At 43.5% G+C, this 25434-nt stretch overlaps 1 protein-coding gene across 2 annotated transcripts in view; it reads right to left on the bottom strand.

Moving 5' to 3' along the window:
* vstm4a (V-set and transmembrane domain containing 4a) overlaps nt 1–25156 on the bottom strand; it is a 66364-nt gene extending 41208 nt beyond the window's left edge. For both annotated transcript variants that reach the window (XM_043678832.2, XM_043678833.2), the window contains exons 1-2: nt 24794–25156; nt 4645–5037 (exon numbers count right to left, since the gene is read on the bottom strand). In XM_043678832.2, coding sequence (XP_043534767.1) covers nt 4645–5037; nt 24794–24842 — 442 coding nt within the window. In that variant the 5' untranslated portion in view covers nt 24843–25156. The remainder of the gene's footprint in view (nt 1–4644; nt 5038–24793) is intronic.
* Nucleotides 25157–25434: the final 278 nt, after the last annotated feature.

Below are 25434 nucleotides of genomic sequence, written 5' to 3'. Positions count from 1 at the left end.
GGCTGGGGCTGTTTTCCATGGAGTGTCAGAGGCTGAGAGGTGACCTTGTAGAGGTTTATAAAATCATGAGGGGCATGGATAGGATAAATAGACAAGGTCTTCAAAGTTTGGGAGAAGATTTGTAGCTCGGGTGCTCGTTGTTGTGGTTCTGTTCGCCGAGCTGGGAATTTGTGTTGCAGACGTTTCGCCCCCTGTCTAGGTGACATCCTCAGTGCTTGGGAGCATCCTGTGAAGCACTTCTGTGATGTTTCCTCCGGCATTTATAGTGGTTTGAATCTTCTGCTTCCAGTTGTCAGTTCCAGTTGTCCGTTGCAGTGGTCGGTATGTTGGGTCCGGGTCGATGTGCTTATTGATTGAATCTGTGGATGAGTGCCATGCCTCTAGGAATTCCCTGGCTGTTATCCTTAGTAGCCACACACACAGATGACAAGCAACATGAATTCGACTGGGACAACACTACTATTATAGGACAAGCCAAACAGAAAACAGCCAGGGAATTCCTAGAGGCATGGCACTCATCCACAGATTCAATCAATAAACACATCGACCTAGACCCAATATACCGACCACTGCAATGGACAGCTGGAACTGACAACCGGAAGCGGCAGATTCAAACCACTATAAATGCTGGAGGAAACATCACAGAAGCACTTCACAGGAGGCTCCCAAGCACTGAGGATGTCACCTAGACAGGGGACGAAATGTCTGCAACACAAATTCCCAGCTCGGCGAACAGAACCACAACAGACAAGGTCTTTTCCCTGGGGTGGGGGAGTTCAGAACTAGAGGGCATAGGTTTAGGATGAGACGGAGAAGATTTAAAAAGGTACCTAAGGGGCAACATTTTCACACAGAGGGTGGTGAGTGTATGGAATGAGCTGCCAGAGGAAGTAGTAGAGGCTGGTACAATTACAGCATTTAAAAGACATCTGGATGGGTATGTGAATAGGAAAGGTTTAGAGGGATATGGGACAAACACTGGCAAATGGAACTAGATTAGGTTGGGATACCTGGTCAGCATGGACAAGTTAGACAGAAGGGTCTGTTTCTGTGCTGTACATCTCTATGACTCTATGACTATAAGATATAGGAGTAGAATTAGGCCAATCAGCCCATCATGTCTGCTCTGCCATTCAACTATCGCTATGTTTCTGAACCCAATTCTTCTGTTTCCTCCCTGTCACCTTTGATCCCCTTTGTCCACTTTGTACAGGCTTCGCAGCATTATGCAGGTTTTAGCGAGATACCCCTCATTCTACTAAACTCCATCAAGAACAAATCCAGTGTTCTCAACCATACTTTATGTCACAGAGATTTCATGTGCAGCGATATTCTGTATCTCTCTGTGCATATTCAAAGCAACCGACGGTGAAAAAGATATTGTAACTGCCAGTACTTTATGGGGGGTGGGGGGGAAGCAGGAACACGCCATTGAGTTGGATGATCAACCAGGATTCTAACGGATGGTGGAGCAAACACAAAGTGCCGAGTTATTCGCTCCTGCTCCTATACCTCTATCCTTTTGCCAGCGATGGCAATGGCTCAAGGTGGCAGCTAACTATGGGCAACAAGTTCAGGCTTTGCCAGTGATGCTCACATCCCATGAAAGTATGAAAGGGAAGATGTGGGTCGAAGGTTTAAAGACGATCGTGTGGCATAGAGTTTGGATGGAGAGGTTAGAGGGCTGATGAGGCCTGAACCTGCCATTCAAATTCCAGAGATATACTCCCATCCCCCAGGCCTTCAGAAGTCCTCTCCTCAAAATGGCTTCTTCTATTTCTGATCTTCCTCTCATTTTACTTTCCTCTAAGCAGGTTAGCCACTGACCTCCCAACTCCAGTTATAATGGCATTTGTGGCTTATATAATGTTGGACCCCAATCTATTCAAGGATCCAGGTACATTAGCCCCTGCTTAGAGAATCTGGAACAAAAGAAAACCCAGGCAGAATCCCTACAGTATGGAAGCAAGCCACTTGGCACATGCCAAACCCATCTCTGTAATCCAGCTAACCCACACACTACAGACAACTTAGCATGGACGATCCACCTAACCTGCACATCTTCAGACTGTGGGAGGAAACTGGAACACCTAGGAGAAACCCCACACAGGCACAAGAAGAACATGCAAACACCACACAGACAGTCGCTCAGGGCTGGAATCGAACCCAGGTTCCTGGGGATATGAGGCAGCAGTGCTAGCCACTGAGCTACCATGTGGCTGTCCAAATGATAATAAATTGTAAATCCCTATTACCTCGCTTTTATTCCAGTTCTACAAGATCCTGTCCCGCACCCAACGTCCAACCTTTTTCTCTCTAGGGACTCCCTTCACATATTGATTCCAATACATTGTTGGTGTTTTTATACATTTTTCCCCTCCAAGTAATTTTGTCATCTTCATTTAAAATCATTCCTACAGGGTGTGTCTTGCAAAGATAAATCCTCATATGCCCTTATTTCTGTGTCGATTCAAAGAAATAAAGGGGAAATAGGGCTGCTAGAGAGACAACTGGTGGTGGATTAACCTGGGGGACACCACACCTCAGGAGAGGGAGGGATTGAGAAGAAGAGTCTTTCATGGTTATCTCTGTCGGTATAGAAATTGAACCCATGCTGTTAGCATAGCTTTATATTGTAAGCCAACCATCCAAGCAATTGACCTCCATTCGTATAATATCCAAGAAATTAATAGATGTTTCCACATAAGTTCAGAAATAATTTCCTTAAAATAAAAAATAAAATACTGGATGCTAGAAATCTGAAACAAACACAGAAAGTGTTGGAGAAGCTCAGGAGGTCTGGCAGCATCTGTGAAGAGAGAAATTGAGTTCATGTTTGGAATCCAATATCTAGAGTCCAGAGATGCTGCCAAACCTGCTGAGATATCCTCACTCCTTGGGAGAGTAGTTTTGCATTATTATGGGTTGAAACTTGGTATCACTCTCAAATGGGCACTATTGTGTTCAACTTACAATATTTTGTCATTAACTAGCAGTAGTTTCTACTTAGATTAGATTCCCTACGGTGTGGAAACAGGCCCTTCGGCCCAACCAGTCCACACTGACCCTCTGAAGAGTAACCCACCCAGACCCATTTCCCTCTGACTAACTGACCTAACACTATGAGCAATTTACCATGGCCAATTCACCTGATCTGCACATCTTTGTGACTGTGGGCGGAAACCGGAGCAACTGGAGGAAACCCACGCAGACACAGGGAGAATGCACAAACACCACACAGACAGTCACCCGAGGCTGGGATCGAACCTGGCACCCTGCTGCTGTGAGGTAGCAGTGTTAACCACTGAGCCACTGTGCCACCCTGGTTTTTTTTAAATCACAATTTGGAGCTTCATGGTTTCAGCAAAGTTGCATAAAAAATGTTTTTGGAAGGCAGAATTGGCAATCAGGCTAATAGCAGAGCCAGACCTAAAAGCTTAGCTGAAATGAATAATATCATTGCTGAGCCAAGCCAAAAGAAGCTTTTCAAATGCCTCTCCCAGATCTCGGCAAACTTCTCGTGAGATTGTTTTAAACAGGGAGGCTAGAAAGACATTTACAAGCTTTGAGCTTTCCATGCAAATGCATTTTAATGAGGACATGTTAACTGTTGACATCCAGCCAGACAAAGCAGGTCAACAGAAAATAAAAATTCTTTCATTAATGATTCAATTGTAAGAAGTTTTGAGAGTTCTTGAGAGGTTGGAATAAGAGAGAGAGGATGGAATACCACTAGCTCTCTGGGCTCTACCAATGACTGTAGCTAAAGGGATTGCAGTTCGCTCGATTTAATAGTTGAAAAGCTCAAAACAAATTAGCATTAGGCAGAACAATGGACTTTAAAATCAGTGAAACCACTTCCCCTTCTCAAACAAACACAGTAACAAAGGCCATCTTTGGGAAAATCGTTGAGTCTTTACTGTTGTAAAGGAAAGTACAGGGAGAAATTGTCAAGGTGGGTCAGAGAGAAGAGCTGGAATGGAGACAGGAACTGGAAAAACAACAATTTTTATTCAATGCACACACAAGTGTACTTAATGTTGTGAATGCCGTTACTCATGGATATAAAATGCACAAAATGTTACTTTCAACTGCATTTTTAATTCTCACCTCAATAGTTGCTAAGCCAATAAGAGATTTTTTTTTATTCATTCATGGTTCGAGGGTATTGCTGGCAAGGCCAGCATTTATTGCCCATCCATAATTGCCCAAGAGGGCAGTTAAGAATCAACCTCATTGCTGTAGCTCTGAAGTGACATGTAGACGAGACCAGGTAAGGATGGCAGTTTCCTTCCCTAAAGGACATTAGTGAACCAGATGGGTTTTTCCTGACAATCAATGATGGATTGACGGTAATCATGAAAACCTTAATTCCAGATTTTCATTGAATTCAAATTCCACCATTGACTATAGCGGGATTCGAACCCCGGTCCCCAGAACATCACCTGGGTCTCTGATTAACAGTCTAGCAATAATATCCCGAGTCGTCACTTTCCCCAATTGTGGAGGATAACTTGAAAGATGATTTTTTTAATGTTCTTAATTACAAATAAAAGACAGATTATTTTTACGATCATGATTTGGAGAAGGTCTGACCATTTTATCTGCACCTTTGAGCAATGCTACTCGGTGATCAATACATACCTCTCACTTCCGTGGCGTTATCGCCATTAGATATCGAGAGCCATCTCCTATTTAGGTTTGCAATTTCCTGCACCTTACATCTGTACTGTCCTTCATCACTGTTGTGAAATTTGTTGATGATCAAAACGTAAACCTTGGCCAAGCCCTGCTCGAAGAACTGAAGCTCACATCGATGCTCCCTGCAGTTACGGAATGCTTGCACGTGGCCTGTTCGATTCAACCTCAGAATCCTTTGATTGTCATACAGTGAATTTGAAAATAGCCAGACCAGAGATAAGTAACTGTTCCTCCTCTTCTGTTGAGATATTCGACAGAATAGGGTGCCCCGTTGTCCTTCAGTGAACTCCACCACAGGCCCTGGGGTTACAATGACCTTCAAGGCTTTACAGATATCTGTAACCAGGAAGGAAAAATTAAACTATCAATATCTCATATTAATGTTATTCTGTTACACTGTATTAATGGTTAATGTTAGATTTTTAATGTGAGAACAAATTAGATACGAATATTTCTCATAACTTTACTGTCAAATGGAAACAGGCCCTTCAGTCTAAACCAACTCTCCGACAAATAACCCATCCACACCCAGGCCCCTATCCTATACTTGCCCCTGACTAATGCACCTAACACTATGGGCAATTTAGCATGGCCAATTCACCTAACCTGCACATCTTTGGGTTGTGGGAGAAAACCATAGCAAATCCACGCAGGCATGGGAAGAACATACAAATTCCATACAGACAGTCGCCCAAGGCTGGAATCAAACCCAAGTCCCTGACACTATGAGGCAGCAGTGCTAACCACTGAGCCACCATGCCATTCTATTTACAACACCCTCTTATTTCAAAATTCAAAGTAAACCAAAGTTTAAATAATTTGTTGTCCTTTTACAATGACATGGTGGGTTTTAGATAGGCCATGGTCAACTGGGAAACTAGAAATCTTCCTGTTTTCTCTCTGCTGAAAGATAGAAAAGTCATAGATTCTTGGAGTAGGAGGGAGTTTAAGTGGTGGGTGCTGGGAGGTTAGTGAGGGAGACGGTGAAAGGAGGGAAGGAGGGAGAAAAGAGGTGGGGAGGACTGGATAGGTGAGGTGTGTGAGGGAGGGGACAAGGAACAGAATGGGCAGCTTTCTGTCCTTTTGGTCATTAGACTTCTAATTTTATTTTCTGCATTGGCTGTTCACTACTATGTCAGTATAAGATGTTAGATTAATGGCATTAATATCAGTGTATTGAAGATGCATATTCATATAGGAGAAAGTGAGGACTGCAGATGCTGGAGATCAGAGCTGAAAAATGTGTTGCTGGAAAAGCACAGCAGATCAGGCAGCATCCAAGGAGCAGGAGAATCGACGTTTCGGGGATGAGCCCTTCTTCAGGAATGCAGATTCATATAGTAATGCTGTCAGTGTCATACTTTCACGTAGAGAGATAACAGGAAGTGAGTAGATGCTCAGCTAGAGTGTAGAGATAAAACGGTTAGAAAAGTTCCTACAGAAAGCTCCATTTCGACTCAGCTGCAATACTTTGGACGACTAACCAGAGCAAACCCCATTGCACAGCGAAACATCTGGTTTTGATCATAATCCAGGCGGAAAGTAGAGGTGAGAAGAGTGTACTCACCTGTGATCGAAGGACCTATGAATAAGTGTATAAAGAATCATAGATTGTACTGCACAGAAACAAACCCTTTGGTCTAACTCGTCCATTCCGACCAGATATCTTAAATTAATCTAGTCCAATTTGCCAGCACTTGGCCCATATTACTCTAAATCCTTCCTATTCATGTACCCATACCGATACCTTTTAAATGTTGTAATTGTACCAGCCTTCACCAGTTCCTCTGGCAACTCATTCCATACACGCATCACCCTTAGGTCCCTTTTAAATCTTTTCTCTTACTTTAAACCTACGCCCTCTAGTTTTGGACTCCCCTATCCTGGGCAACTGACCTTGTCTATTCATCCTATCCATGCCCCTCAGGATTTTATAAACCTCTGTGTGGTCACCCTTCAGCCTGCGAAACTCCAGGGAAAATAGCTCCAGCCTGTTCAGCCTCTCCCTATGGCTCAAACCCTCCAACCCTGACAACATCCTTGTAAATCTTTTCTGAGTTCTTTCAGGTTTTCTTTGGTAGGGAGACTCTTGTGTTGTTTTCAGGCATTCTGGAAGCTACCTTTCTATTGCGAACAAGGGGCCTTAAGGACACTTCAGCAGAACTCATCAACACTGAGCAGACCCAGCACCAAAGCTGGTTCACCTCAATCTTTGATGGAATTGCTGTGACCCAACAGCTGACTGCCATTCAAAAAAACAGTTATTTATTTTACTTATCACAAACTTGCTCACTCAGTAGTGTTTTTGGAGGAACATGAATCAGTCAGGCACCCACTATAACTGATCAGTTATTACAAGTGGCCAGAGTACTTCACAGACCATCTCTGCCTTCCAAGTTTGGACACGTGCTGCTTGCTTTGGGAATCAACACTGTTTTGGAAGTCAGGTCAAAAAGTTGGAGGAGCATGTCAATGTTTGGACGGGAGCCCTGCGACTATACCTTCGGTTGGTTGGTGGGGGCTGGGAGACATGAAAAATAAAGTTACCATTGGAAAAAAACCTTGTCCTCTCCCAGAATCCTGGGACAGCTACCTCAGCAGGGTGAACTGAAACAGGGGGTTTAATCTAGAATCCCTTTGCAAACAGTCTCAAATTATAACAAATTCCATCATAGAGTCATAGAGATGTACAGCACGGAAACAGACCCTTCGGTCCAACTCATCCATGCCGACCAGATATCCTAATCTAATTTAGTCCCATTTGCCAACACTTGGCCCATATCCCTCTCAACCCTTCCTATTCATATAACCATCCAGATATCCTTTAAATGTTGTGGAGTTGCCTGTGTTGGACTGGGGTGGACAAAGTTAAAAATCATCCAACACCAGGTTATAGTCTAATAAGTTTATTTGGAAGTACTGGCCTTTAGGTATCTCGAGAATGTGGCTTGAAAGAGGTTCTAGGATTTACATATTAATCAGCTGAAACCTGCAACTCATTCTAAAAAATGAAAGACTGAACAGCAATCTAGGTTTGTTCAATGTATCATTTCAGTTGCATGACACTCTAATCTTCCGCTATAAATTCTGTGTCTTATGATCCTGCTCCACAGCTACCCAGTGAAGGAACAGCACTCCGAAGGCTAGTACTTCTAAATAAACCTGTGGTTAGCACTGTTGCCTCACAGCGCCAGAGACCCGGGTTCAATTCCCGCCTCAGGCGACTGACTGTGTGGAGTTTGCACGTTCTCCCCATGTCTGCGTGGGTTTCCTCCGGGTGCTCCGGTTTCCTCCCACAGTCCAAAGATGTGCAGGTCAGGTGAATTGGCCATGCTAAATTGCCCGTAGTGTTAGGTAAGGGGTAAATGTAGGGGTATGGGTTGGTTGCGCTTCGGCGGGTCGGTGTGGACTTGTTGGGCCGAAGGGCCTGTTTCCACACTGTAAGTAATCTAAATCTAAAACTATAACCTGGTGTTGAGTGATTTTTAACTTTTAAATGTTGGAATTACACCAGCTTCGACCACTTCCTCTGGCAACTCATTCCATATATGCACCACCTTCTGCATGAAAAGGTTGCCTCTTAGGTCCCATTTAAATCTTTCACCTCTCACCTTAAATTTATGCCCTCCAGTTCTGGACTCACCCCATCGCAGGGAACAGATCTTGTCTATTTACCCTATCTATGCCCCTCATGAACCTTTGTAAGGTCACCCCTCAGCCTCCAACGCTCCAGACATTCTGGTTTCATTCTCCCATTCAGTTTTCATGATATTCAGTATAACACGTGATCAAATGACCTGAACTTCAAAAAACATTTTCAAAGAATGCAAATAATTTAATATTATAACTTTCAACATCTGCCAAAGTGCTATATTAAAGAAATCAGAGTGTACATTTCAGCTTTTGTTATTTTTCATCACGTTGCCACAATTTACCTTGAAATGTCTGGCATTGCTTACACGATTTGAGTTACTTGTTTTAAGCCAGTTTTTGTACGGCTCTTGTGGCTAAATGGTATTGGTTATCCAACATTAAATTGAAAACGTGAAAACAATTAGTGTTTCCTGTGGTATTTGGCTGAAATCATGAGTTGGAAAATATAACTCATTTTCTTGAAATTAAACTTGAGAATTGAACGACAATGTAACAACACATCGCCCTTTCATCCATTTCTGCTAGGCCTGAATCAAAGCCAGATTAATAGGCACATATCTGGTTCAGGGAGTTGTGTACATTTGCATCAGTACACCATGCTTCACAATGGATAAGATGAGAGAGTGGAAAACAACAAACCAGCTTGTTAGGGCATCCCAAGCTGTGGGTGTGACCCACCAAACTATCATAAGGTAAGACTTTGGGGTTGTGAGCAACATTAGTGGTCAAGCGGAGAATGATTTTGGACAGCTGTAATGTCCCTTTAATTCTTCACTTTTTCCCCAAAATGTTCAATGGTGCCAAATTGACTGTTTTCAGTTGGCTAGATGGTTGGTTTTTGAAGCAACATGATGATAACAGCGTGGGTTCAATTCCTGCACTGGCTGAGGTCACCAAAACGGACTCTCCTTCTCAACCTCTCCCTTGCCTGAGGCGTGGTGACCCTCAGGTTAAACCATCACTTATCGTCTCTCTCTCTCGCTCTCTCTCTCTCTCTAATGAGAGAGCAGCCCTATGGTCTGGTGGAACCATGATAACTGACTAACTGAGATCCTGAAAGTTGATACACATTGCAAAGTTTAAAAACAAACTGTGCAAAGGTGGATGTTCATTTTTGTAGAAAGTCGATCTTTCCATTATCGTCCCCAACACAGCTCCTGTTCCCCTCTAACCAGTCACAAAATAAAGCCCACTTCTCACCCGCTCACTCACTGTGGCTCCCTCCACAGTTGCTCAAGAGCTTTCATGCCTCTCCCATTTTAAGGCCTCAGACTTTGAGAGACATCAGTGTGAAAAAGTGGGGTTGTGATGAGTTAGAAACGTACCAGCATAGTGATAATGTCACTGCATTAATACTACCCCAGGATAGCATCCTGGGGAAAGTGAGGACTGCAGATGCTCGAGAGTCAGAGTCAAGAGTGTGGTGCTGGAAAAGGACAGCAAGTCAGGCAGCATCCTAGGAGCAGGAGAGTCAATGTTTCGGGCACAAGCCCTTCAACATTCCTGATAAAGGGCTTAGGCCCAAAACGTCAATTCTTCTGCTCCTCGGATGCTGCCTGACTTGCTAAGCTGTTCCAGCACCACCCTTTCTGACTCTAATATCCTGGGGACCTGGGTTATAATCCCACCATGGCAGCTGATGAAGTCTGAATTCAATAAAACAAAAATTCTGGAACTAAAATCTCGCTCAATGGCCATGATGCAACCCACTGCTATAAAAACCCACCTGGTTCTTCAAGTGTCCTTTTGGGAAGGAAATCCTTACCTAGGCCTAGCCTACTAGTGACTCCAGACCTATAGCAATGTGGCTGATTCTTAACTACCCTCCAGACAATTAAGAATGGGCAGTAAATATTGGCCTAGCCTGGGACACGCAAATACTATGAATAAGAATTAACAAGTATTTCTCACAAAGGCCAACACACCATATGCCATCCTAACTGCATGTTGGACCTACATAATTGTTTTCAATGGCCATGTAGAAGGACATCCAGGTCCTTTTTGTACATCAATCTTTCCCAATCTATAACTATTTAAATAATAGCCTACCATTTGTTTTTTTTCCTACTAACATGGACAAGTATCCACATTATATTGTATCTATAATGTACTTACCCAAAGGATTAGTATGTACATCTCAGCAAAAGTGTAAAAGCTGGGTCCAAGCTCAGATTCCCCTTAGTGCACCATTTATTTCTGCCTGCCATTCTGAAAATGACTAATTTATTCTTACACGTCTTCATGTCTAACAACCAATTCTCACTCCATGCCAGTATATTACCACCAGACCCATGTAGTATGATTTTGCACAGTAACCTCTTGTGAGACTCTCAAAAGCTTTCTGAAAATTCAAATACACCACACCCACTGGTTTTCTATCATATCCAAAAGCTTTCAATAGGAATGATTTCCTTTCATGTTCTATTATCATGTTCTTATAATGGACTCCAGCATTTTCCCTACACCAATGTTCAGCAAAGCTGTCTGCTGTTTCCGATTTTCTCCCTCCCACCTTTCTTTAAAAGAAAAAGGTAGGATTACACTTACCAGCCAACAATCTGTCAGAACTGTTCTAGAATCCACAAAACTTGACAAGAAGCATTCATTTTCATATTTACTTATTGGCCAGTTCCTTTAGTTCCTTGGGGTGTAGAGTATAAGGTCATGCACCACAGTATTATTGCGAATGTGGTTTGCTCTGTCTAAAAAGTCATCCCTTCGAATAAACTTTACGTCAACCAGTCACATCCTTAGATGGTTTGGTACTAAACCTTATTTGAAAGTGTTCCTATATAGTGCTTTGGAACATATTGCTATGTTTGAAGTACTATACAATTGCAAGGGAAACTGCAGCTCCACTAAGTTGATGTATAAAGGAGATAGTCTCTTCTACAGCACTTGAGAACAGCAATTGAAAAGAATTTCCATTAAAATGTTTGTGCAGTGTACCCTTGATAGACAACATGATATTTGTATCAGTTTTCTAGTGAACAGTTTAGATGCTGAATTTAGGAATGGTTGCAGAGAGAAGGAATTTGGACATGATTGGAGACACCATGATATGAATGGACAAGCAATTGAGAAGAAATCACTTTATGCTTTTTATGTCATGGATGGCAATGATGGACACAATGATCCCAACTGATTCACAAAACGGATGGTTAACTGATGGTTAAACCAAATGATGATATTGTGGTCAACATCGCATTTTAAGAGTTGGAGACAGTGAGGAATCCTGAGCGACCAGCAGTCTTTTTTCATTGCTCAACAGCAGACGATGTTGAAATATCCCTGGGCTGTTTGTGAAAACACGTCATATATTATTGGGAATCCTGACAGCTGCAACTTTGCAATAAACACAATTTCAGACTGAACCTCAAACACAACCTGCAGAAAGTCTTGCGTCCTACCTGTTATGTGTCGTAAGGTTTTCTGCACAGTTCTTGCTGATGTGTTCCTGATGCTTGTAGGTGCATGTTCATATTTGATTCACTGGGCTCCACAGTTGTCTCTCTATCTCACCCTCTAAGATACTTCAAACTTTTCTATCAACCCCATCTTTTCACCACCCATCTTTGGCTGAATACAGTTCTCTAAAATGCCTTATGACCTAAAAGTCTATAGTAAAACAGCTATATATGTTGTTGCTATAAAGGATCTCCTCAAATCAATGGCACTAGCGTATGTGTCACAGGAAGCTGTGATCTATTGCGGAGTTGTGGAACATTGCTACAACTTGTTGTGCCACTGCGGAATATTCTATCTTGAGAACAACTGTCAGCTAATCTCAGTTTAGGCAAGGGGATTTAGAATTTCTGGAGAATTTCATCTACCTGACATTGATGGCTATATACTTGTCAAAAACCCAGTCAAGATGCCTGAGATTATTATAAACAGAATTTTCAAAGATCAAACTGCCTTTCCCGATTTTACAATTTGACCAGGATTTGAATCCCAGTGAATTTATTTTTGCCAATGCCAAGTATAGTTGTGTCAAACAATCTAGTGAAGTCAGTGAGATCCCTGACAAGACAATGATTCATTCTTAGCAAAAAACCTCCCTTCATTTTGCAACATAAGCATAAGTCACAGTTTGGCTGTACTTTGAACAACTCCAGCCAATACAATTAAGCTTCCCTTTATATTTGTTGTAAACTTCAGCAAATATCTACACCAAATGGCAACTTTTAAAGATGTTCCCCCATTATTGAAAACCAAAGAGACATCGTTGGGCCACTGCCAATGAGAAGTAAGGACAATGTGCTTAGTGCAAATGTCAGTGGTATCTTGAACTCATTACACGTTGATTTAAACAGACCCCATGGTGCGTTTGCTATTAACCACCCTCCCCACCCTATGTTTACTGTCAAATCACATTACAGACTATCTTTAGCAGTGCTGAGTTAAGCAAGTGGCTGTGAAAACAGTGAGAAGCTGAGTGTGCAGAAACATGCGTCAACAAGAGATGTGCTGCAGGCACGAATAGCCACCTGCCGAGAGCACAGAACTCTTTGTTGTTCACCTGTCACTCAAAGCAATGCTCAATTCCTACAATCGTTTCCTGGAGAAATTCATAATGACATGTCCACAATGACATTTACTCAAACTCACAGTGAACTTTCATGCTCGAGATTATTTCATGAATCTAGACTCAATTAGGTTCCAAGTTTCCTGAGGTAAAAGGCCAGTACTTCAACTTCCATCACTTCTTTCATACAAAGCAGACCAAGGCAGACATTCCTAACTTGGCTCCATTCACCCATTCAGTGCATTGATTCTCAGGCCTTGGAGATGGTCTGTTATTGTCAAGCAAGGGCTAGAAAGAATGCCTGAGGCCAAGTGGAACAGGTGACTGCACCATTAATTGGAGGTAACGGTGTGAGAATTTCACTGGGGAGGAGGGGTGGTGAAGAGAGTTCTTGTGTGGCAGTGGTGGGAGGCCTGGGTTCAAGTCCCTCCTGCTCCAGAGGTGTTGTCATAACCAGCGTTCCCCATTAATTTCCTTTCTGGCTGCGTGCATCTCAATAGGTTGCAGTCAACATCACGATTGGCCAGCTAACACCAACCACCAGGCCTGGAACCTGGTCATACTATCTCTGAATAGATCAATCAAAATATCTTTATGAATGGGAAAGAGTGATGTTGGAGTCAGTTGTGTGTGGGTTGGAATAAAACTCTGACCAGAAAAATGCACGCTTGGACTTTATCTTGTGGCATGACAACAGATTGAAACCCGAAGTTAATGTGGATAGTTTTAACTCTTAAATCCAAAATGTGCTTTGCAAATTAAGTGGCTGAAAGACTATGTGAGAAAGCAAACACTCCAGAGAGAGAAAGCAATAGAGAACTTCAAACAACAGTCCTTCAAAGGGGAAAGAGGCAAATCAAAATTGACTAGACTGTCACCTCTTATGACTACAAGTGGTTGGCAATCCCCTTCACAACAGTAAGTCACCTCCTGAGGATTGTGCTTCAAATGGCTGACAGGTGTATTCTTGCAAGGGAAAAGGCAAAGGACAAAGGTTTTTTTTAAAAAAAGTCAGTTACCGAACTCCTCAGGAGTGTGCAAGTGGAACTGAACGTCCTCATGTTTACCTGCCTGGGTTTATGTATTAGCACACTGTGAAGGTCACAAAGTATCCCCTAGTTACACTATGCTAAAATTTAAGGTAAAGGAAATTCTGTCTCACTCCAAGTGCTATAAACCAGACAAAGGGAGAAGGGGACAAAAGAACATTCTCATCTTGAATGCTGGAATTCACTTGCAGTCAAAAGGCATCAAAAATACAAAATCTCAATGGATGTGCAAAACTAAGGGTAATGAAACTGATTGTCCAACTACAACATCAATGCTACCTGTAATCTTTACTGCAGTAGCCACAACATTTAACTATCTACACTTTGAACAATTCAGCTACCAAGCTGATTTGTACATCTTTTCAAAAAGATGACTTTTCGTCTCTAATATTTCTCAGATTTAGCAAGCAATAAAATCAATTTTACCTCAAGGAACTTAGTGCAATTGGCTTCTTTTAAAACATAAGCTAATTTGGATCTGTAGAGAAGGGACTATTTTTAAGTTACAACCGACTGAGCAAGTGAGTGAAAGAGAAAGGGGAGCCAATTAATTCATCTCCTCTTGGGAGCTTAAGAGTTCAGGGTAGGACATTACTGATGAAGGGCTTGTGCCTGAAACGTCGACTCTCCTGTTCCTCAGATGCTGCCTGACCTGCTGTGCTTTTCCAGCACCATGCATTTCAAGTTTGAGGTAGGTTGCTTGACATTTTAATGAATCGGGGAACCTCACTGGAAGTTTGACCAGAAGCAATGGGGGCTTGTGCCATGACTTGAATCCACAGATGGAAACAAACAAATTAGAGAATAGTCACTTTGAAACCAATTTTTAAAAGGAGGAATTGCAAAGGCTTTCCAGAATTTGTATTGTTACATTATAGAAACATCTTCATTCGATACCAGCATATTCCTAAGCGAATTGTGGGAAAAGTTAAATTTGAGGATTTAAGTATTCTTTGCCTCAAAGAGTTAGCAGAATTACTGAGGTGTTTGGGATTAGAGTTTGGCCTAAAAAAAACCCAGAAACCTTTTAAAAACATGTGTAAACCGAAATTAATGGAATGGAGAGAGTACTGGTGAAGTGATTAAAATTGGATCAGCGCAAATTTGAAGTGTGAGAAAGGGAAAGCATAAAAACAAGACAAAGAAAACAGAGTGCAGAGCAAGGAAAGAGATTTTCAGAAAAAGCCACATGAAAAGGACCGCTCGAGCAGAGAAGGAAAAATCTGATATGGCCCATCGTGACACCATTAAGTTCAGACTTGAAGGTGGAGGCAATTCAATTTGCTCATTCGATTCCTGGATTTGAGGAGGTAGAAGGAGAAACTTTCTTTATCTCTTTTAAGCAGGTGGCCCAGCAGTTCAAGTGGCTGGATCAACATTAGTCTTCATTATTGCACTGGAAACCTTTGTGGAAAGCTCACAAAAGATCTTCTTTACCCGAGGACAATGCCATTGGTGGCACAAAAAGACCATTTTAAGTGCATGTTGCTGCAGGTATGCTGTCAAAATTTCAGATGTACCTGGAAGTTGAAAGGCTTAAGCAGCTAGCTTTTGGCATGTGGGTATAGATACTTGAAACAGAGCCAACTTAGGAAAAGAAATTCTGTGAAACAACTCTCCTTGAGGAGATCATAAACACCATCACACATCCAATAAGAACACACCTCGAGGAACAGAGAGTGACTGGGACTAGGTGGGCAACCACTGGCTGATAATCACGAGCTGAACTACAAACCTCTGTTCTTGAAGAAACCCTCCCCCAGTCACCTCCAAACAACTGGAAAAGGCTAGAGGTACAGCAACCGAGGGATAGGAAGGGAAACACTGAGTTCCCTGCTCAGGACAGAAAGACTGGCTCTGAAATGGAAAGGGAGGTAGAGAAGCTGTGCCGGAGGTGGAGGAGAGGGGGGTGTCTAGGCCAACTGCTGGAAGCTATGGGAAAAACCAGTGGGATTTATTGGGGGCACACGCACACACCTCATGTTGAAAATACTGTCAGAGCAGAACAGGCTTGCTGATAGCTCTGTCTGAGGCTGTAAAATCCTTGTGAAAGGCATACCTGAGAGTGGGGATGAGATTAAACAAATCCCTGCAAGTCTGAATGTAGAGTGGCCACATTTGCCCACAGTGAGGGCAAGCAACTTGTAGCAATACGGAGGGACACTGGGGCCAAACCCTACAGCTTGGAACCTGTATGACTTTCCAATCAGAAAGCAGCAAGTACTGAGGCACTGTGAAGAGAGAGTGAAGGATGCAGCAAATGGCCTTGGAGGGAAATCAAAGATCATAGCACCCCTACTGCTCTCTGAGAAGCCTGTTGAGATCAACGGAGGTGGAACTGTTGCAGGAGAAAGTGTACGGCATTTTCCATGACTTGGCCAGTGAGGCTGAGATGGCCAACAGAACACCTTCCAACCTGGTTACCTGAAACCTTGCCAGGGGCTCTAGAAGACCTCAAGGGAGGTAACAAATCAAACTTTCTCAGCAGAAGCTGAAAAGGCTGAGCTACTGTTAGAAGCCACTAGCTCAAATGGCAGCAGAAGCAGAACAGTCCCTGTATTAAAAATATCTTTCTGAAGTTTAAGTGGAGAGTCGCTGACAGACCTGCAAAGAGAGGAGTAGACAGCGAGACAGAGTGAGTGAGTGATGGCAAGGTACTGGAGAGGTATCACAGCATCCTTCAATGGTTGGGCATGCAAAACCCAGGCTTATACCAGCCAGTGTTTTTACTGGCCACAGCCCCAAGAGGTTGTTGTAAAATGTTTGCAGAAACTGCCAGATTGGTGACGGAAAGCCCACAGACCACAAGAGGAACTGCACCTGAATCCTGTGCCATTTCTTGTAAAGCATTCATCAAAACAGAAAGGTGGTAGTGTGGGACCCCTGCCCAAAAGAAAAGTTGGGGTGGGGAATCTTAGCAGAGTTCCCTCATTTTCTTTTTCCCTCCAAGGTCCATGTGTGGCACTGACATTTGGAACAGGAAGACAATGCTTTATGCATGGAACCTCAAAGCAAGTCATAGACTCAGAGATGCACAGCACAGAAACAGACTCTTCAGTCCAACTCATCCATGCCGACCAGATATCCTAACCTAATCTAGTCACATTTGCCAGCACTTGGCCCATATCCCTCTAAACCCTTCCTATTCATATACACTTCTAGATGCCTTTTAAGTGCCACTTCCTCTAGCAGCTCATTCCATATACGTACCACCTTCTGCGTGAAAAAGTTGCCCCTTAGGTCTCTTTTATATCTTTCCCCTCTCACCCTAAACCTATGCTCTGTAATTCTGGACTCCCCCACCCCAGGGAAAAGACTTTGTCCATTTATCCTATCCATGCCCCTCATGATTTTATAAACCTCCATAAGGTCATTTCCTCAGCCTCCGACGCTCCAGGAAAACAGCCCCAGTCTATTCAGCCTCTCCCTATAGCTCAAATCCTCCAACCCTGGCAACATCCTTGTAAATCATTTTTGAACCCTCTCAAGTTTCACAACATCCTTCCAATAGGAGGGAGACCAGAATTGCACACAATATTCCAAAACTGGTCTAACCAATGTGCTGTACAGCCGCAACATGACCTCCCAACTCCTATACCTAATGCTTTGACCAATAAAAGAAAGCATACCAAACACCTTCTTCACTATTTTACAGCACACTCAGAGGGAATGCTGACTACCAGTATCTCCTCGACATCATGAGCATGGCTAGCTGTTTTCCAGGGGCTATTCGTCTGAGAACCATATTCCTCACCCTCACCATAGTCCTCTTGGACAGATCCAATCAGACCAGGGCTCACATTCCATGTCCAAGATATTACAGGAAGTCATGGACAACCTGGGCATGATCCAGCAGAAATCTTTAGTGTGCCATCCATAGCCACAGGAAGCATTAGATTAGTATCACCAGACCCTACAATGATTACCATGGCACACTGCCATGGTAACACCCCTGACTGGGGTAAAGGACTAGATTTTCTCCTGTAATAAAAAGAAAACCAAAGGACAGTGGAGACTGGAAATCTGAAACACAAACAGGAATTGCTGGAGAAACTCGGCAGGTCTGGCAGCATCTGTGGAGAGAATCAGAGTTAATGCTTCTCGTCCACTTACCCTTCTTCAGACTTCTAGACTTTCTTCTGTTTGGCAGCAGAACTCACGGAGCTGGAAATATTAACCCTCTCCACAGATGGTGCCAGATCTACCGAGTACTTTAGCTTTATTTCACCAGAGTGAATCAAAGGTGAAAATGAGGACAGATTAGATATGTTAAACCTGTACTCTTTTGGTGCCAACGATCAAAGGGTGCATTTGGATTCGACCAGAGTAGATCGAGAAAAAAAAATATTTCCTCTGATGAGGCAGTCTGAAACAAAACAGGCACAACCTTCCAATTCTTGCTGGGGATAATGTCACAAAGCTTTGCTACAAAACTTTTTGACTCTCTCCCTCAAAAATGACTGGAATGTAGGGGCTCATCAATTGAAAATTTCATATTTGAGACTTATAGACTTTTAATTGCTTAAAGTATTAAAGTTATGGAATTGAAAAAAATAGTTGGGGTAAGGTATAAATCAGTAATTTTCTCACTGAATAACGGAATAATCTTCCCAAGCTCCTGTTCAGTCCAGGATACTGAGCACCTGAGTAACACCGGGATTCATAACAAATGCATTTATATCAATAAACCTCAATGCTATTGCATTTCTTTCTGAAATCATTATACAATTTGTGATTTTACTCACAGCCAGTTACCTTCCTATGGAGTTGCTCCTAGCAGAAGAACATAGTGGGTCTTTTGCTCTCTTCGGCATCTTTGCTCACATAGAATCCTTGCAGTTCACAGACAGAATAGCATTTGGATTCATCATGATCTGGATTTTAAATGCTGTCAGAGGGCCCAGTTGATCACTACTAGCAGACAGCTGGGCATTAACACACTGACACACACACGCACACCATATGCACTAAAATTATAAGGCATCTCAAATATTTTAATGAATGGTTATACCAGATAATTCCTAGATAATTGCAGCAAACAATTTTGTTTAACTTTATCATTAACTGAAAACAAAGATATTTGGGTGTGGGACAATAGCTGTTGAGCTAACTTTGGAACATTCAGCTCATAGAGTCATAAAGTTTTACAGCATGGATACAGACCCTTTGGCCCAACCAGTCCATGCAGACCTTAATCCCAAACTAAACTAGTCCCACATGTCTGGTCCTGGCTCATATCTCTCCAAACCTTTCCTCCTCATGTACTTATTCAAATGTCTTCTAAATATTGTAATTGTACCTGCACCAACCACATCTTCTGGAAGTTCATTCCACACACGAACCACCCTCGTGTGTGGAATATTTACTCCTCGTGTCATTTTAAATCTCTCTCTCCTCACCCTAAAAATGTACCTCCAAGTCTTGAAATCCCCCATCCTAGGGGAAAAGACAATTACCATTAACTCTATCTATACCCTTCATTATTTTATATTGTGTAAGGCCGCCTCTCAATCTCCTACGGTCCTGTGAAAGAAGTCCCAGCCTATTCAGTCTTTCTTTATAACTCAAACCTTCCAAACCCAGCAATATCTTGGTGAACCTTCTCCAGCTTAATAGTATCCTCCCTATAACTCGACAACCAGAACTGGGCACAGTACTCCAGAAGAGGTCTCACCAATGTCCTATACAACCTCAACATGATTTCCCAACTCCTATACTCAAAAGACTGAGCAATAAAGGCAAGAGTGCCAAATGCCTTTTGCCCCACATGTGCTTCCTTTGCAATGTTGCATGGCTTGTAGAACTCTCTTACCTCAATACTGTACTGTTGTGCAGAACTCTGCACAGTTACAATCCCCACCCTCCTACTGATAAAACTTGCACCATCTACATTGCCCTCAAAAGTAGAGTCCAAAATAAATAGCATTGCCGCAAGCAAGTACATCATGTGTTGGCACGGACACGGTTTGTTTCATTCTTCATGGTTTGCTCCTTTTAAACTGGGCCAAACATCAAGTAACTAGAAAGTCTCAAAACCACTTTGCTTGTAAGTAATACAGGCAAATGTAAGGCCTCTCATACCCATTTTGCTGGGGAAGATACCAAATACTATTGCATGTGAGCATGAAAGTTATCTATCAGTGCATGAAAGTGGTCACCTCATGTTACCTGACTCACCCTAAGATCCTAATCCTTGGAGGTCTTCTAAAAGAGTCTTGCAAGCATCTCGAGTGTGTGCTGGCTGCAGTATAACTCCCATTTACTGTAAAACAAAGCTCTCCAGACACTTTGAGTGGCTTGTTCTGCCTTTTGAACTTTGGGAGAGACCAGCCTTAGGCTTTCCTGGGTGTTTTGCAACATGCAAGTTACCATTCTAAGTTCTGTTGCAGAAAGAAGTGCTCCACTTTTATAACTAGACAGGGTGCAGGCAGGGATGAAACAAATTTGGGGCATTCGGATTTATCCAGCAACCTCCATTATCAATAGTGGAGGGAGGGATCATAGAAACTCTACAGTGCAGGTGCAGACTACTCAGCCCATTGAGTCCACACTGACCCTCTGAAGTGCATCCCACCCAGATTCACCCCATCCCTGTAATACTGCATTTCCCTTGGCTGATCTACCTAGCATGCACATCCCTGGACACGACAGGGAAATTTAGCATGGCCAATCCACCTAACCTGCACACCTTGAATTGCGGGAGAAAAGGGCATTCAAAAAGCATGGCGCTGGAAAAGCACAGCAGGTCAGGCAGCATCCAAGGAGCAGGACAGTAGATGTTTTGGGCTTCAGTCCTTCATCAGGAATGTCCAGAGCAAACCCACAGACACAGGGAAAATGCAGAAACTCCATACAGAGAGTCACCTGAGGATGGAATTGAACCCAGGTCCCTGGTGCTGTGAAGCAGCAGTGCTAACCACCGAGCCACCATGCCACTCCAAATTGCTGTAGATTAGATGATTAGATTCCCTACAGTGAGGAAACAGGCTCTTCGGCCCAACAAGTCCTCACCAAAGAGCAACCCACCCAGACTCATTCCCCTACATTTACCTCTGACTAATGCACCTAACACTATGGGCAATTTAGCATGGCCAATTCACTTAACCTGCACATCTTTGGACTGTGTGAGGAAACTGGAGTACCTGGAGGAAACCTACGCAGACACGGGGAGAAGGTGCAAACTCCAAACAGACATTAAAAAGTCACCACTGCAACATTTTGTTTAGAAGGCTGCAGATTTAAAAATCTAAATAGCAAAGCATTTAACATGGGCAGGGCATCACAGAAACCAGGAACTTTTCAAAATTGTGTGAATATTTGAAGGGGACAAATTGCAGGGCTATGGGGAAAGGGAAGAGGTTTGAAACCAACTGAACAATGGTTTTACAGATATCTGCCGATAACAGATAGCTTTGCAGTATTCATGAATACAGGTGAGGTCCTGGAGGACTGGAGAATTACTAATGTTATCCCCTGGTTTAAGAAGAGTAGCAGGGATGATCCATGCAATTATAGGCTAGTGAAGCTGACATCAGTGGTAGGGAAGATACTTACATTAGGAAGAAAATTGGCTTATCAGTGATAGGCAACATGGTTTTTTTTAGATTAGATTAGATTACTTACAGTGTGGAAACAGGCCCTTCGGCCCAACAAGTCCACACCGACCCGCCGAAGCGCAACCCACCCATTCCCCTACATTTTACCCCTTGACCTAACACTACGGGCAATTTAGCATGGCCAATTCACCTGACCTGCACATCTTTGGACTGTGGGAGGAAACCGGAGCACCCGGAGGAAACCCACGCAGACATGGGGAGAACGTGCAAACTCCACACAGTCAGTCGCCTGAGTCGGGAATTGAACCCGGGTCTCTGGCGCTGTGAGGCAGCAGTGCTAACCACTGTGCCACCGTGCCGCCCACAGTTTTGTGCAGGGAAGGTCATGTCTTACCAACTTAATAGAATTCTCTGAAGGTGGCAATGCACGTCAATAGAGTGATCAAGAAGGCATGCGGCATGCTTTCCTTCTTCGGACAGGGTATTGACTACAAGAGTTGGCAAAGTTGATTGATGAGGGAAGGGCTGTCGATGTCAGAGACACAGACTTTAGTAAGGCACTTGATAAGGTTCCCCATGGTAGGCTGATGGAGAAAGTGTGGTCGCATGGGATCCAGGGTGTACTAGTGAGAACAAATAGAGAACTGGCTGGGCAGCAGGAGACAGAGAGTAGTAGAGGAAGGGAGTTTCTCAAAATGGAGGACTGTGACCAGTGGTGTTGCACAGGGATCCATGTTGGATCCACTGTTTATGATATATATAAATGATCTGGAGGAAGGTATAGATGGTCTAATTAGCAAGTTTGCAGATGACACTAAGATTGGTGGAGTTGCAGATAGTGAAGGGGACTGTTAAAAAATGCAGCAGAATATAGGTAGATCAGAGAGCTGGGCAGAGAAATGGCAGATGGAGTTCAATCTGGGCAATTGTGAGGTGATGCATTTTGGAAGACCCAATTCAAGAGCGAACTATACGGTAAACAAAAAAAGCCCTAGAGAAAATTGATGTACAGAGAGATCAGGGTGTTCAGGTCCATTGTACCCTGAAGGTGGCAATGCAGGTCAATAGAGTGGTCAAGAAGGCATATGGCATGCTTTCCTTCTTCGGACAGGGTATTGAGTACAAGAGTTGGCAGGTCATGTTACAGTTGTATAGGACGTTGGTTTAGCTACATTTGGAATACTGCGTACAGTTCTGGTCACGACATTACCAGAAAGATGTGAATGCTTTGGAGACGGTGCAGAGGAGGTTCACCAGGGTGTTGCCTGTTTTGGAGAGCACTAGCTATGAAGCGAGGTTGAGCAGATTAGGATTATTTTCATTAGAAAGACGGATGTTGAGGGTGGCTCTGACTGAGGTCTACAAAATCATGAGAGGTATAGACAGGGTGGATAGCAAGAAGCTTTTTCCCCCAGAGTGGGGGCCTCAATTACTTGGGGTCATGAGTTCAAGTTGAAAGAGGAAATGTTTAAGTGAGATATGCATGGAAAGTTCTTTACGCAGAGGGTGGTGAGTGCCTGGAACATGTTGCCAGCAAAGGTGGTAGAGGTGGGCACGATAGCATCATTTAAGATTTATCTAGACAGATATATGAATGGGGAAGGAGCAGAGGAATACAGATCCTTAGAAAATAGGTGACAGGTTTAGACAGAGGATCGACGCAGGCTTGGAGGGCCTTAGGGTCTGTTCCTGTGCTGTAATTTTCTTTGTTCTTTGTTCTTAAAGAACCTGCATAGACCCAATGGGCCAAAAGTACTGTTTTGTTTCATTTGATCATGTGGGAAATTGTGAACATTTGAAACGGCTGCAGACAGCACAACAGTCTGGGTGTACTACAGTTCAAGCTTGGAAAGTCATTTCCTTTTACAGAATCACGCTGTATCATCGAACACAAACTGGCACAAATCAGCATAGTTTTGACTGTGTGCACTGCAAAAACACAAACTCGAAGACAGGATTGTAGTGGCAGTTTACAATACTCAGCGAGGATTCCCTTAAAGCTGTAAAGTACCCAGAGAGGGTGAAAATCAAAATTTTGCATTCAAAGTACCGCAATATACTTTCTATCTTATAGCTGGTTCTCTCTTCTTTACCACACACCCACCAACCCCCGCCATTTCCATATGGAGAATAGGATGAGATTGTCTGTAGACACTGGGATAATGGGTGAACAGCACTGGGTCTGAATGATGCTAGGCTGGCATGGGAAAGTGAGAGAAAGGGAGGTGCCACCTTACTGTCTGTGACCTGCAGAGGAGTGGGCATCCAACTGACCCACTCCCTATTGACAGGCCAATGAACCAACTAGGGGTAGGCAGACGAACAGATGAAGGAAATGTTGGATAATAGCACGTACTCTGCCCAAGCTAAAACCTGTGGAAAAGGTGCATTGAGTTGACAAGAGGAAAGATGTGAATGACCGAGAGAGGATATAGAGGAGATTCACCAGTGTGTTGTCTAAGTCAGCTATGGAGGGCACGTAGCTGCACCTGCACATTCCGAGATACGATGGGCAATCTAGCATGGCCAATCCATCTAACCTGCACATCTCTGGACAGCAGAGCACCTGGTGGAACCCCACACAGACACAGGGAGAATGTGCAAACTCCACACAGACAGTCACCCAAGAGTGGGGTCAAACCCAAGTCCCAGGTGCTGTGAGGCAGCAGTGCTAACCACTGAGCCATGCAGTGCCACCTTGATCTATTTGAGGTGTACCAAGTTCTAAGGGACATGGGGGAGAAACTCTTCCTGTTAGTAGAGGGGGGCAAAGATTACAATTGGGAAATGGTGGAGGGAGCAGATAAGGCGGCAAAGGAACAGGAGATTTAGAGGAAAACATTTCACCCACAGAATGGGGTTGGGGGGGGGGGGGGGGATGTCATCTGAAATCCACTGACTCAAAAAGGGTGCTGCATGCAGGAACCTTCCAGGCAGGGAGGTAGTTGAGCTCTTGAAATCCCACAGCGAGGTACAGGAGACCCTGGTTCGAGTCTCACCTGCTCCAGAGGTGTATAAAAACAGGTCGATTAAAAAAAATGGTTAGACGCCAAATGAGATTGGAATACATAGATGAGTGATGACCAACACGGGAGCGATCGGCCTCCTGCCATAGTGTTTTAAAATTAAACTGACTCCGGGTAGAAAATTACTGCAGCGTTTTCTGAAGAAAATTCCCAAAGGACTCCAAACAGTTTCTAACTTGTGTGGCACATTGAAATGATCACATCCTGTTGTTTTTTTTTCTCTCTCTCTTCCAGTGAAAGATTTGAATATCTGGAGAGCCATAAAAGGGCACTTCTTACCTATAGCCAGGAGTCCTGTCAATAAAACCACGACCCCCAGGATTTTCATGCCTTCATACGGACAAGTCGCTTAAACGAAGCAAAGCCAAGGTGTGAAAATCTGGCATGTTAAATGGTGAGTCGACTCTCTCTACACAAGCGCACACACACCAAAGCCCTACTCTGTACGAATGTAGGAAATGCTGAGAGTCCGCCGAGCAAGTTTGGAATTCCTCGCAGTCCGCTTTTACATGGAACGAGACGGCTTGAAGTTCATTGTCAGTGCGTCTGACACAGATGGAAAGCAGATAAGAGAAGAACTCCACTGTTTTGCTGCAGCAGTTTTTGCAAAATAACTTTCCAGTGAATGCACGCGGGGGGGGGGGGGGGACTCCAACTAGTTGCATGCAAGTTCGGTGCTCCCCCCTGACTGTGTAACTGTGCTCGAATGTTTAAAAGGTTTGACAGGGGGGAGTTACAAGGGGAGGGAATTTGGGAGTGGCTGAGGGGATTCGGATCTGCCTGTGTGACTAATTTCACAGGCATTTCCATTTGGAGGGAATTAACTTATATATACACATTAATTATTTCATTGCGATCCCGTGCAGTCCTATTCCTTTTGAATGTTACCCAACAGGAGGGCTTTTTTTGGTTGAACTTGT

Source organism: Chiloscyllium plagiosum, unplaced genomic scaffold (genome assembly GCF_037043375.1).
Source record: "Chiloscyllium plagiosum isolate Xiang-an unplaced genomic scaffold, Cpla_swu_hap1 HiC_scaffold_43, whole genome shotgun sequence".
NCBI classification, from domain to species: domain Eukaryota; kingdom Metazoa; phylum Chordata; class Chondrichthyes; order Orectolobiformes; family Hemiscylliidae; genus Chiloscyllium; species Chiloscyllium plagiosum.
The sequence above is the reverse complement of the archived record's forward strand: the minus strand, read 5'-3'. Positions and strand labels throughout refer to the sequence as shown.